General features: G+C 38.7%; 1 protein-coding gene across 10 annotated transcripts in view; it reads left to right on the forward strand.

The window, feature by feature from the left end:
- TTC3 (tetratricopeptide repeat domain 3) overlaps positions 1–14,274 on the forward strand; it is a 126,845-nt gene that overhangs the window by 83,461 nt on the left and 29,110 nt on the right. For all 10 annotated transcript variants that reach the window (XM_018052783.1, XM_018052802.1, XM_018052785.1 and 7 more), the window contains 5 exons: positions 219–292; positions 2,848–3,012; positions 6,139–7,186; positions 8,109–8,174; positions 10,563–10,712. In XM_018052783.1, the coding sequence (XP_017908272.1) occupies positions 219–292; positions 2,848–3,012; positions 6,139–7,186; positions 8,109–8,174; positions 10,563–10,712 (1,503 nt within the window). The remainder of the gene's footprint in view (positions 1–218; positions 293–2,847; positions 3,013–6,138; positions 7,187–8,108; positions 8,175–10,562; positions 10,713–14,274) is intronic.

Raw genomic sequence — 14,274 nt, forward strand, 5'->3', positions numbered from 1 at the left:
CAGTGATAGTGTAAAATTTTTTGGAGTTTCAGAAACTATCTAAATATTAGCTTGTGCCTATTTTTGGCTGTTGAAAATTTAATTACTATATGTCCCTATTCACAAGAAAATTTAGATAAGTCATATATATTGGCAATTTTTGTGCATATTTATATGAGCATTCATCAGTTTTAGTAGTAAAAGTGGAAAATCATTGTCATTTTTGTTTTTTAAACCAGCCTATGTTAGTTGGATCTGGAACGCCTTCAGTCACACCAAACAATGAGACTTTCACTTCAGGTGAAGACCATATGTAAGCACAGTCTGAAAATTTTTGCTTTTATTTTAACTTAAAAGGTGTATTAATCTGTGTCCTTTAAACTTGTCTTTTTATATTTCCCTAACTTCTCTGCCTCAAGACATGCATCTGTTGTAACAACCTGATGTGACCCATTGTGGTTGATTTATATCGTGTGGGCTGTCGGTGTTAAGAATTGATATAAACTGTATTAAAATCAGAGGGTTGATAACATTCACTTGATAAGGTTGAGAACTTATTACTGTGTGCAGGATACTGTTGGAAAATCCTAGAAAATACTCCCTAAAATGTTCAGTGAAGAGAATGTCCTGTTGATAATTACTGGGAAGATATTTTGGAGGCTCTGTGTGATATTACGGTTCAGCCTTAGGTATTAGCGATTTCCAGTGGATCTGGTTGTTGAAACTGAGTTTTCAAGAGACAGGTAGATACAAGAAATAAAACTAGTGAGTAGCAGTAAGTTTTTTATCTCATACTCCTTTATGGACCAAAGACCCACAAATTTTTCCCCCCACATTTCTTAAATGAGTTGTAATAACAGTTGTTTTGCATATTTTCTTGGACTCTTTCAGTGGGGGAGTTGTTTTAAGTTTAAATAATAACAGCCTATATTTTGATAGCACTTACGTGCCAGGCACTGTTTTAAGAGCTTTTTATGTATATATAAACTCATCTAATCCATTCTTCTTTCTTGGAGATAAATACTGTTACATACATTTTACACATAAGGATGCTCAGGCACAGTGCAGTTGACTGTGCCCAAGGACACAAAGCTCATACTCAGCAGAGCCAGAGTTTAAACCAGCAATCCAGTTTAGAGCCCACACTCAACACTGCTCCAGCTTTGCAGCATGCTAGACTCTTATACTCTTTAAAAAAAAAAAAAAATTTTTTTTTAAGTACCTTTTCAGTTCAGTTCAGTCACTCAGTCGTGTCCGACTCTTTGCGACCCCATGAATTGCAGCACGCCAGGCCTCCCTGTCCGTCACCAACTCCTGGAGTTCACTCAGACTCACGTCCATCGAGTCTGTGATGCCATCTAGCCATCTCATCCTCGGTCGTCCCCTTCTCCTCCTGCCCCCAATCCCTCCCAGCATCAGAGTCTTTTCCAGTGAGTCAACTCTTCACATGAGGTGGCCAAAGTACTGGAGCTTCAATTTCAGCATCATTCCTTCCAAAGAAATCCCAGAGTTGATCTCCTTCAGAATGGACTGGTTGGATCTCCTTGCAGTCCAAGGGACTCTCAAGAGTCTTCTCCAACACCACAGTTCAAAAGCATCAATTCTTCGGCGCTCAGCCTTCTTCACAGTCCAACTCTCACATCCATACATGACCACAGGAAAAACCATAGCCTTGACTAGACGGACCTTAGTTGGCAAAGTAATGTCTCTGCTTTTGAATATACTATCTAGGTTGGTCATAACTTTTCTTCTAAGAAGTAAGCGTCTTTTAATTTCATGGCTGCAGTCACCATCTGCAATGATTTTGGAGCCCCCCAAAATAAAGTCTGACACTGTTTCTACTGTTTCCCCATCTATTTCCCATGAAGTGATGGGACCGGATGCCATGATCTTCGTTTTCTGAATGTTGAGCTTTAAGCCAACTTTTTCGCTCTCCTCTTTCACTTTCATCAAGAGGCTTTTTAGCTCCTCTTCACTTTCTGCCATAAGGGTGGTGTCATCTGCATATCTGAGGTTATTGATATTTCTCCCACAATCTTGATTCCAGCTTGTGTTTCTTCCAGTCCAGCGTTTCTCATGATGTACTCTGCATAGAAGTTAAATAAGCAGGGTGACAATATACAGCCTTGACGTACTCCTTTTCCTATTTGGAACCAGTCTGTTGTTCCATGTCCAGTTCTAACTGTTGCTTCCTGACCTGCATACAGATTTCTCAAGAGGCAGGTTATATGGTCTGGTATTCCCATCTCTTTCAGAATTTTCCACAGTTTATTGTGATCCACACAGTCAAAGGCTTTGGCATAGTCAATAAAGCAGAAATAGATGTTTTTCTGGAACTCTCTTGCTTTTTCCATGATCCAGCAGATGTTGGCAATTTGATCTGTGGTTCCTCTGTCTTTTCTAAAACCAGCTTGAACATCAGGGAGTTCACAGTTCACGTATTGCTGAAGTCTGGCTTGGAGAATTTTGAGCATTACTTTACTAGTGTGTGAGATGAGTGCAATTGTGTGGTAGTTACCAGTCTCAGTCTCACTTTAACTTAAATTGATCACCATTGTAATAAAACCTTTCATTTTGCTTTTTAACACGTTACAATTAATACATTGATTTTTTTTCTAAACCAGAAGTTTTAAAAAAAATTACTCTTGATAACATGAGTAAGTATTAATAAAAGAATTTACTCAGCACTCAGGTGTCTCTTGACTAAAGTTGTGAAAAGTTAACTTTTCTGCATTAAATTCTCTGGTAGTGTGTTTTTGCATCCAAAAATTGAATAATATGTTATCTTTGTTCCAATTTAAATGTTATTCTGGATCACCTAGAAGTTTATTACTCACAAGAAAATCATTTGTTTGTTTGTTTTATCAGCAAACGCAGTTTAAATTCTGCGGGCCCCTTTGTAGTGCCTGATCACCTTCGGCAGGATGTAGAAGAATTTGAAGCTCTGTATGAACAGCATAGTAATGAGTATGTTGTCCGTAATAAGAAGCTGTGGGACATAAACCCAAAACAAAAATGTTCAACTCTATATGAGTAAGTGTCCTAACATTCCAGCTGTTATATTGAGGCTGCCAGTAAAAGATCTTAAGTTGTTCTAAATTTGTGTCCCTTTCCATTTATTAAAGAATCTGTGTTTGGCTCACAAACTCTGGGGAAGAAAAGTATTTCTATGGCTTTTGGTCATGTATTACACAAAGTTAATTGGAGATTTTTAACTGTTAAAGATTTTTTTTAGAACCCTAATGTTTATTAGTTGTGTCGGTTTGCGCTGCTAATGTAGATTCTTTGTATTTCCAAAACTGTCCTAGTGTGTCCTGATAGGAATGATAAATGAAGCTTCCAGCGATAATCTTTTATCATGAATTCCACAGTATATATTTGACAGGGAATAGTATGATTATTTGCTCTCATTGTCTTTACATTGATATGATGTAGTTGTTTGGTGTCTCCTAAGCCCGGTGACACTTCATGTGGCTTGGTGAAGTGTTACCCTTCACTGGGAAGGGATACCAGGATCTGGTGACTACTGCTGAGAGAGCTGTCCAGCTGGGATGTAGTACAGATACAGAGCCCTGTATCTCTGTATTGTACTGAAAACTTGGCCTCCTGACATTGACCTAGTAAAAGATTTCCTTCTAAGAAACTTTGGGCTGAATTACTTTTGGTTTGAAAATGTGAATGTGAAATTAATACTAGGGGACTTCCCTTGTGGTCCAGTAAGGTTAGGACTCTGCAGGGGCCACGGGCGTGATCCTTGGTCAGGGAACCAAGATCCCACATGCTGTGTGGCCAAAGGAAAAGAAAAAGAAGTTAACATTAAAGTCAAGTCTGAGTGGAGTGGATAGAGTAATAGATTTCAGGAAAATCTAAAAAGCTTTTGCTTTTTTTTTTTTTTAAGCTTGGCGTTAAGAAGTAGTACATGATGCTTTCTTTAGGAAAAGAAGTTGAGGGGCCGAGATCTGCAATAGAAAATTAATTTGTAAGCAAACTCCTGGAAAACCCATCACTCATCTGTAATTTGGTTATTTTTTCTATTTTTCTCAGTTGCATTATTCCTCTTCAGTTTAGTTACATGCCCTTGGATCCCTCTTCATAGTTTTTCTTCAGAGGTGAAGTGCTGAACAAATCATATTCCCAGAGAGCTGGATGACAGCCTGGAATCAACTGTTAAACTGTACTGTTATTGTTGTTCAGTCGCTCAGTTGTGTCCGTCCCTTTGTGATCCCATGGACTATAGTCCGTCGGGCTCCTCTGTCCCCGGCGTTCTCTAGGCAAGAGTACTGGAGTAGGTAGCCATTTCCTTCTCCAGGGGACTATACTAGTATTTCTTAAAACATGCTAGCCTTTGCTTCAAGCATCTAAACTGAAGCTAAACTGTAGTTTTCAGGAGTTTGCACCTTAAAGACTACATTACCTTTATAAGTGGGAAGAAATTAAGTAACTTTATGAGAAGAAAATGGGTTGATTTGTTTGTATATTTTGAAATGAAGTTTATATCTTATAATAGGAGTAAGTCAAGAAGTTACAGGAAGTCATACCTCAGAACTTAATTCTTTTCTTTGAATTAAAAAAAATAAACATGTAATGATGATTGGCTTGAAGATTATTTTTTAATTGGCCATTGGGTAAAAGAAAAATGAAACTAAACTTTTGTATCTGAAAAGAATATTAGAGTAGAAAGTGTAACCGACATGGAGTTAAGATATTGGGATAACTGCTTTTTTAATTGACTTAAATATTTTACTTTAAAGTAGGGGATTGGACTGATTTGTTTTCAGTGACCCCCTTCGTTCTAATGTTTTATGATACAGATAGTTGAAGTGTACAGTATTCTGCATTCAGATAGTATATGGTATTATCCTATACTATTGTAGTATATGGTATTATACTATACATTGCAGATAGTATATCTGCAATGCCAGTAGTATATGGTCTTCTGCATTCACTTTTTCCTAAAACAGTCTTTAGTAGTGTTAGTCAAGATTTATTAACCAGTTAAAGTGGAAGGTTTCAAAAAAAAGTAGAAAATGTGATCCTAGCATGTAGCTTACAGATAGCAGGAGAGTGAAATTGATTGTAGGTTGAATCACAGTGTGTTGCAAATAAAAATAACTTTGTGAAATAAGAATCATGTTTTTTCTCCCTGTCAGTTTTTGCCTACCAAAAAGACCATGGTGGTTCTTGCTTGCTTGTCGTGCTTTCTTCCAAGAAAGAGGCAATTGGGTCCTGATCTTTAATCTGCTTCTTGAAAAAAAGAGAAAGGAATCATGAGCATGTAGAAAACAGTGGTTTTTCAAAGGGGCATACCTGGAGCACTAGGACGGGAATGCCTTCTGAAATATTTTTCCCATTTCTGCCCCTTGGCCCCGTGCCGGCAGCGACATGCACGGGCACTGTGGCAATCCGTCAAGGACCGTTGAAGACACTAATGGTCATCGTTCAGTTATGAAAATATGCATACACATATTTTCAAATCATATCTGATAAGGGGCTAATTCCCCAAATGTATGGAGAACTGAGGCAACTCAGTAGCAAAAAAAAAAAATTCAGCTTAGAAATGGGCTGAAGATTTTAATAAACATTTTCCCAAGAAGACATACAGATGGCCAGCCGGTACATGAAAAGATATTCCAGAGACTTCCTTGGCAGTCCAGTGAGTCTCCGCACTTTTAATGCAGGAGGCGTGGGTTTGGTCCGTGGTCAGGAAGCTAGATCCACATGCTGCAAATAAAGATCTCACACGCCACAACTAAGACTGCTGCTGCTGAGTTGCTTCAGTCGTGTCCGATTGTGTGTGACCCCATAGACGGCAGCCCTAGCCAGATAATTTTTTTTAATCCAAAAGCAAGTATTTAAAAAATATATATATATATAGAATATTTAATCACAGTGTATAAAAAATAACCTTTTAGTCTTTTTTTTTTTCAAAACTTCTAAAGAATTATTTTCTGAGGAGTAAACTTAATTTTATTTATAGTATCATTGATTTCAGTTAGCCTTTCTCAGATTTAATATGAATATAATATGTTTGTTGAGGAGATGTTCAGGTCAGAAATGAAGTAGTATTTTGCTTTGGGGGAAATTTTGAGAAATATTTTCTTCAGAAAAGCATGTGTAAGTACTTCCTTATAATAACATATGTAAATTTTTCTTGCCTAGTTATTTCTCTCAGTTGTTGGAGGAACATGGTCCCTTGGACATGAGTAACAAGATGTTTTCTGAAGAATATGAGTTCTTCCCAGAAGAAACGCGACAGATACTAGAAAAAGCAGGAGGTTTGAAAGCGTTTCTCCTGGGATGTCCTCGTTTTGTTGTGATTGACAACTGTATTGCATTGAAGAAAGTTGCATTACGGCTCAAGAAAAAGAGAAAGAAGAAAAACATTAAGACAAAAGTAGAAGAAATTTCAAAAACAGGAGAGTATTTACGAGTTAAACTACCACTGAATCCAGCTGCTAGGGAATTTAAACCAGATGTAAAGTCCAAACCAGTGTCTGACTTACCTTTAGCACCAGCTTCTGAGGACATGAAGCCTCAGCATGCATCTGCTAATTCTCCCCAATCAGCTCGTGACACTGGGAAGCCAAAACCAGTTTCCGATAATTCTTCCAGATCAGTTTCTGAGGATGAGAAGCCCAAAGGGATATCTTCTGATTCTCCCAGGCCAGTCCTTGAGGAGACCATTCATAAGCCAGTCTCCTCTAATTCTCCCAAACCAGTTCCCGAGGAAGTGAAAGCGACCTATTGGCCTCGACCCCAGTTGGTCACAGGATACTGTACATATCTTCCCTTTCGAGGATTTGACATTACCCAGACACCACCAGCCTTCATCAGTGTGTTACCGCCTTTGCCCCAGTATAGCATTTACACCCCCCTGGCCAGCATTCCTACTGAGTATCACCTGCAAAGACCAATACCAGTGGTGCCGTCTTTTGTAGCCAGTGACATAACGGAAGTGCATTTTGAGGCTCATCATTTCAGTGCTGAGAATGCCCCTGGTAACCAGATTGCCTCCGAAACACAGATCCTTGAGGAATCTTTGGAAACACCAGTGAAGTCAGAGTGCAGCTCTGATGGTGCTGATACAGCCCAGAGTGAGACTAGTGGAAACGAGGACTGCTGTGGAAATTCTGCCAAGTGGGAAGTAAATCCAGAAAGCACCAATAAAGTAACAAATATTCCATGTACACAAGTGGTTGCTGTACAGGTAAGACTAAAGTGAGAAAGTTTTAATATCAAAGTTAAATTTTCCTCTTCATTTTTCATTGTCATTATATTTACTAAAATCCTTTAAAATAATGGACTTTATGAACCCTTTTGTAGGGCATGACTGGTAATGCCAGAAGGAATTTTGAAGTGTAGTAAGTAATACCCTTTATCCTATCCAAGTTTTGCACCAGTTGAGACATAAAGCAGTAGAATCAGCAGATGGAGCCAAAGCACCGCCTTGATAATTAATAAAAGTGCAGTAGGATGATGTGGCTCTTCTCTCTAGAGAGTGTCTGTCCCAAGACTGAAACCCATGACTTAGCAGCTTCCGTGCCTTGTTCACAGCAGTGCTGGACTAGAAGGCCTTCCACCTTGGGTGCTTGCCCCCAAGACAGTGCAAGGAGGAGGAACAGGAAAATGTGCTCTCTGAACGGGCAGCTACCAAGAGAAAGAGAAAAAAGAAAGAGTGAGGGCTGCACATGCCCAGTTTCTCCTCTCAAACCAGTGGGGGAGTGAGGGAAACACAGGACACAACCAGATGGAAAGAAATGAGGGATAGGAGTAAATGTTCCTTCCTAACAAGCTCAGGAATAAGGTTTCTCTGTAGTTAGCTTTATAAGGCATGAATGCATGAAACCCTTACTGGTTATCCTGCTACTCATTAAGTTTTTTAAAAGCTTTCTAGAAAGCTTTGAAAAATTATGTTAAGAGTAATGAACCAAAATCACTTTCACTTTACGAGTTCCAAATGATGCTCTTTCCTGTTACAAACATTTGTAGAAAGCATAGAATGTTATCTAAACTGGCAAAAAAATTAAAACCTTGAAAAATTATGGGCATGTTTCAAAATGTTATCAAATGGTGGATTTATTTTACTAGAGCGTTTGAGACAGATTGAATGTTCTTGTTTTGCCCCAAAGGTGTCTTGGAATATAACACATCGGGAAGTCAATACTGAGCCATATGGTCCTTTTGAGGCACAACAGGTGAGTCAGAACTATATTAAACTGTTTAAAGTTTTAATTTTCATTACTTTAACTAAATAGGAATTATGAACTTAGAACTGTTTTGAAGCGAGTTATTCCATATAAAACATCATAGAATAAGCCTTGTTGTTTAGTCACCAAGTCATGTCTGACTCTGACCCCATGGCTCCTCAGTCCATGGAATTTCAGGCAAGCATACTGGAGGTCGGTTGCCATTTCCTCCTCCAGGGGATCTTCTCCACTCAGGGATTGAACCCGCATCTCCCGCATTGGCAGGCAGATTCTTTACTGCTGAGCCACCAGGGAAGTAGAATAAGCTTTAGAACATAACAAAAAAATTATTTATTTTTATTGTTCAAATTTGGAAAAGAGAGGGAGAGGAAAAGTTTTTTTCTATCCTAACAGCTTTATTGGTTTAACTGGTATAATGAACTTGTATTTATAAATAAAAGCTTATTCACATGAATAATACAGAAATTATTATAAAAATCTTAAACACTTTAAGGATGATTCAGTTAGAAAATTTATTAATATAAGTACTATGTAATAGATCTTAAAGGGAAAAGTCATTTGATCAACTCCATAGTTGCTGAAAAGGTATTGGATAAAATTCAAATGTTTTTCTTGACTTAAAACTCATAATCAAATGAGAATAGCTAAATACTTCTCAGCATGCTTGTATCTTTCCCTTTTAAGCCAAAGCCCATCATCCTGCTTAAATGTATATCATCATTAATATTTATTATTATCCTGGAGATATTGGTTGATATAAGTAGAGAAGAGAAATAAAATTTTAAAGATGGAAGTGTAAAATATCATTATTTATAGAGGCTAAGACTGTGTCCCTGTAAAATCCAAAGTGATTGATCAGAAACCAATACCAAAATGTAAGAGAATTTAGAAATACAAATGGATAAAATACCTTTCTGTATGTAAACAACCCATTCCAAAACATAGTAAAGGAAAAGATTTCATTTTTAGTAGTATCAAAAAATATATTATCTTGTAAAAGAAAACTTTGAAATGCTACTGAGAGACACACAGAATACTTAAGTAAATGAGAAATGTTCAGTGTACTTGAATAGGAAGACCTAGTATTAAAGGGATTGGCTTTCTAAAGATTTTAATTTAACACAGTCTCAAAACAGACATGAATAGAATGCATGTTATCTGTTGCTACATAACAAACAATGTCTCTGTCAGCAGTTTAGGGCATATGAATTAATTCATAATACCAAGCTGAATTGAGAATTAAAATAGAAATAACTAAGATCTGAAACCATAAAAGCTTGCTCATGGGTTCATCATCTAGTTGATTATTTATTTACTTTTTTTTTTTACTTTAAAATAATTTAGACTTTTAATTTAATTTTATTTTTTTTCAATTTTTATTTTTACTTTATTTTACTTTACAGTACTGTATTGGTTTTGCCATACATTGACATGAATCCACCGTAAACATGAACTGTACTCATAGTGCCGAACTTTCAGTCTGGACGACATAAACAGCAGACTGGGGTGTGTGGTCAGCTTGGCCATAGTTCACAGTTCTCTGACAATGAACAAAATTTCAGAACCTCAGTTCCCTGCCTTTGTACACTTGGGAGATGCTAACGTGCTGTAAGAGATGCAGGGGATGGGAAAGGTGGGCCAGGTGTGTGCATCTGGCTTAGATTCCCAAACCTGGCTGCCGGAGCCCTCGTAGCTGGGCAGAGCAGTTGCCTGCAGCTGAGAGGAGCTGCCAGCGTCTGACAGGTGCTCTGTTCACAACAAGTGTGTGACTGACTGCTGCCCATCTCAGCAGGATAAAAGGCTTACAAATACATAAATGCTGCTTATTGCTGGCCAGCATTTCACAGTACAGTATGACTTCTGTTTGCTTTTTTTTAAAGCTGTCCAGGAGACAGTTACATAACTGAAGATAATTTCTTGATAATATTTTAAGTCATCTTTTAAAAATAATCAGCAACCGTCTATTTGAAACGCTATAAAAGTAAGGCCAAAACTAATATGTCCTATTCATATCTAATGCATGCATAATATTTGCGGTTCTTAAAGCCAGTAAATAGTTCTTGATGTTAATTATGGAGGATGACAGTCATATCAGACTAATACTGAACCCTTCTAAAACAAATATTCAGAGCTAATTATGGTGCATATTGGAAAGTTTCCTTATGAATTCCAATAATACAAATAACTTTTCTAAAAAAAGAGCTGACTTTTCTAAACAATGTAATGGATTTTAAATTCTTGAATTATGACATTTTCCTTGTAAATTTTCATCTGCCTTATATCCTCTTTTGTTTATCTGAAGAGACATTTCAGAACAAGATCAGAAATAGGCTTTTAAAACTACTTTTAACAGGTAATTTTGTATTACATTTGTAGGGAGGTATTTCACAGGTTGAAAAGGAGTACCAGGTTTTACAAGAGCAGCTTAAGGAAGCATGTGAAAATTATGAACACAGCAATGTCAGGGGGTCAGAAGAAACCAAGGACTTGGAAGAAAAGTTGAAAAGGAACGTTGAAGAAAATAAGGTAATCCTGTCTGAAACCTCTTTTCAGTAGCATGTGGCATCATTCAGAGAATTGTACTTGTGTAGCCTCTGTTAGCTGAGCTACTGCGTTGTTGGCTAAACAAAGGATTCTTTCTCACTGTTGCCTGTTTCAGTTTTTATGACATTAGAGTGACAGTGTTTTTATTTGCAGTGTTTTACAACCTCTACAAGTTGTCATGTAAGAAAAGTGCTGTGAATCTGAATTTTCATTTATCTGTAACTTGGTTTCCTTGATTAGCTAAAACTATTTCCAGGTAAGTTCCAAGTTAAATTCTTCTTCATAGTGAGAGTAGCAGTGTAGCACTAGAGGTTCCACGTGTGAGACCTGGAGACAGACAGACTGGATTCAGATCCAGGCCGAATTCTACACTGGTTCTGTTCTTGGGCAGACGGGTGTGTGTGATGTGTGTGTAACATCTCTGCTTTAGTTCTGTAGTTTGGGTAATAATTGCTCCCATTTTATGGGGTTACATTATTACTCTCTTTTTAATTTTCAAATTTGTTTTATTTGTTTTTGGTTGCACTAGGTCTTCTTTGCTGCCCATGGGCTTTCTCTGGTTGTGGAGAGCAGGGGCTACTCTGCATTGAGGTGCTCAGGCTTCTCACTGTGGTTGCGCAGGCTCTAGGGCGCAGGTGTTGTGGCGCACCAGCTTAGTTGCTCTGCGGCACATGGAACCGTCCTGGACCAGAGACTGAACCCACACCCCCTGCATTAGCAGGTGTATTCTTTCCCACTGTACCACCAGGGAAGTCCTCATTGTGGTTTTGATTTGCATTTCTCTCATGAAGAGTAATATTGAGCATCTTTTTATGTGCCTGTTGGCCATCTTAATGTTTTCTTTGGCAAAATGTCTATTCAGGTCTTCTGCCTTTTGTTTAATTAGGTTGTAAAAACTGAAGTCTTTGTACAGAGGTGAAAAGGGTCTGTTAGTCCATTTAAGAAAGGAAGAATTTGTTCCAGAAGTCTGAGTCATTAGCTGAGGTCACATATTAAATAGAAGAAAATTAGCTGTGGGACCTTAATCAATAAACTTACTTGTTGAGATTTAAGTATACCCAGAAGAAAAGGGTTGTTTTGTAGAGCTGACCGTTATAACACTCCTTAGGACATGTTTTCACTTGGGATGAGACTGGGGAGATTTGAAAAATTAGAAGGAACCAGCCTTTCTGCTCAGTTGCCCGGTTGAATGAAATCTTCCTGATTAGAAAGAGGGGAAAATGAAAAAAATAAAACCTTTCACAGAGACTCATAGAACGCTAATTTGGATAAGCTACTTGGGGGACTTAACAAAACAAAACAAAACATTGTTGTAAACTTCGTATTGTGTCAGGAAAATTCAGTTTTAATAAAACTGTATGAGAATGCCTGTGTCCACCCAATTAAGTGATGCAGACAGATGCAGACACAACCACTTGATTTGAGGTGGTCATCTGGTGAGTGAGGGCTTCCCTGATAGCTCAGTTGGTAAAGAATCTGCCTGCAATGCAGAAGACCCTGGGTCGGGAACATCTGCTGGAGAAGGGATAGGCTACCCACTCCAGTATTCTTGGACTTCCTTGTGGCTCAGCTGGTAAAGAATCCGCCTGCCAGGTCAGGGAGACCTGGGTTCAGTCCCTGGGTTGGGAAGATCCCCTAGAGAAGGGAAAGGCTACCCACTCCAGTATTCTGGCCTGGAGAATTCCATGGACTCTGTAGTCCATGGGATTGCAAAGAGATGGACACAACTGAGCGACTTCCACTTTCACATTTCACTTTCTGATGAGTGAGGTTCCTTTCTTTCTGGTAGAGGCTTGTCCAGCTTTATAAGCTCCTGGTTTGACTGGGTCCTGTGTTTGTGCAGTTCATCAAGACTTCTTTGTACATGGGACCAAGAAATGTACAGTAAATGAGCACCCAGGGAGTAGGGCTGTGAGAGAGCAGCAGCTTTAACCAGTGGGCTTGGGCTCTTGACCTATTCTTAACTTTGCTGAGACTCTGGGCCTGGTTCCATGGGGTTGTGCTTAAGAGTAGTTAGTCCATTTTTTAAAAAGAGCCGTTGTTTAGTCCCTCAAGTTGCAGACCTGTTAGGCTATTAGATTTTCCATGCAAAATGTATACCTGTTTCCTTTCAGGATAAATTGTTCACCTGAGTTCCTTAAGTTGTTTATAGAAAAGAGCAAGTGAGATTTAGCTGTGATTTTCTTTATTAATTATGATTATGCTTATAATTCACTCGTAGAAAAATCTTTTATAAATATAAATTTTTGCTTTTGTTGATTTTTCTCTTGGCCTTTGACCCTCTCGATCACTAAGGTTATGAGTTAGTATTTTTACTTAAATTTTCTTGATTCCACGTTTAGCTGTAATTCCGTTCAGTTCAGTTCAGTCGCTCAGTCGTGTCTGACTCTTTGCAACCCCATGAATTGCAGCACGCCAGACCTCCCTGTCCATCACCATCTCCCGGAGTTCACTCAGACTCACGTCCATCGAGTCTTTGATGCCATCCAGCCATCTCATCCTTGGTCATCCCCTTCTCCTCCTGCCCCCAATCCCTCCCAGCATCAGAGTCTTTTCCAATGAGTCAGCTCTTTGCATGAGGTGGCCAAAGTACTGGAGTTTCAGCTTCAGCATCATTCCTTCCAAAGAAATCCCAGGGTTCATCTCCTTCAGAATGGACTGGTTGGATCTCCTTGCAGTCCAAGGGACCCTCAAGAGTCTTCTCCAACACCATCAATTCTCCAACACCATCAAACGCATCAATTCTTCGGCGCTCAGCCTTCTTCACAGTCCAACTCTCACATCCATACATGACTACTGGAAAAACCATAGCCTTGACTAGACGGACCTTAGTCAGCAAAGTAATGTCTCTGCTTTTGAATATACTATCTAGGTTGGTCATAACTTTCCTTCCAAGGAGTAAGTGTCTTTTAATTTCATGGCTGCAGTCACCATCTACAGTGATTTGCTTTATAGAGAAGAGAGAGGCAAGCTGTAGCAAACCATGCTTAAGAACTCGGGCAGTACAATCAGACTGCCTGACTGGTGACCCCAGCCCCACCACTTAGTGGCTTTGGCACCTGAAATAATTAACTCAGTTTCTTTGACCCTCAATTTCCTCATTAATAATACAAGCTATACTTCATAGTTTTGTGAGGACTCACAGTGGGTGGTTGAAAAGGGATGGGGGAGTGGCTCAAGATAAGTATAGTAGGGGAAAGAATTGCCCCACCCAGAATGCTGTAGTGCCTTGTTGAGAAAAATAACTTATTTACAAAGCATTTGAAGAATGTCGAGCATTTACAAAGTATCAGTAAAGATCTGGGCTAGCTATTGCATGTAGCTGATGGAGTTTGATTTTCATGAGCTAGAAATGGCCTTTAATAATTAGCCTAGCTAATTCTCTGTTCCCTGCCAGAGGAAAATAGCAATTCTAAAGCCAGAATCTCCTGTTGTTCTTAAAGTACCCTTGTTCATAGTGAAGCAACAGTTAGAACTGGACATGGAACAACAGACTGGTTCCAAATAGGAAAAGGAGTACATCAAGACTGTATATTGTCACCCT

The sequence above is a fragment of the Capra hircus genome, chromosome 1 (genome assembly GCF_001704415.2).
Source record: "Capra hircus breed San Clemente chromosome 1, ASM170441v1, whole genome shotgun sequence".
NCBI lineage: Eukaryota > Metazoa > Chordata > Mammalia > Artiodactyla > Bovidae > Capra > Capra hircus.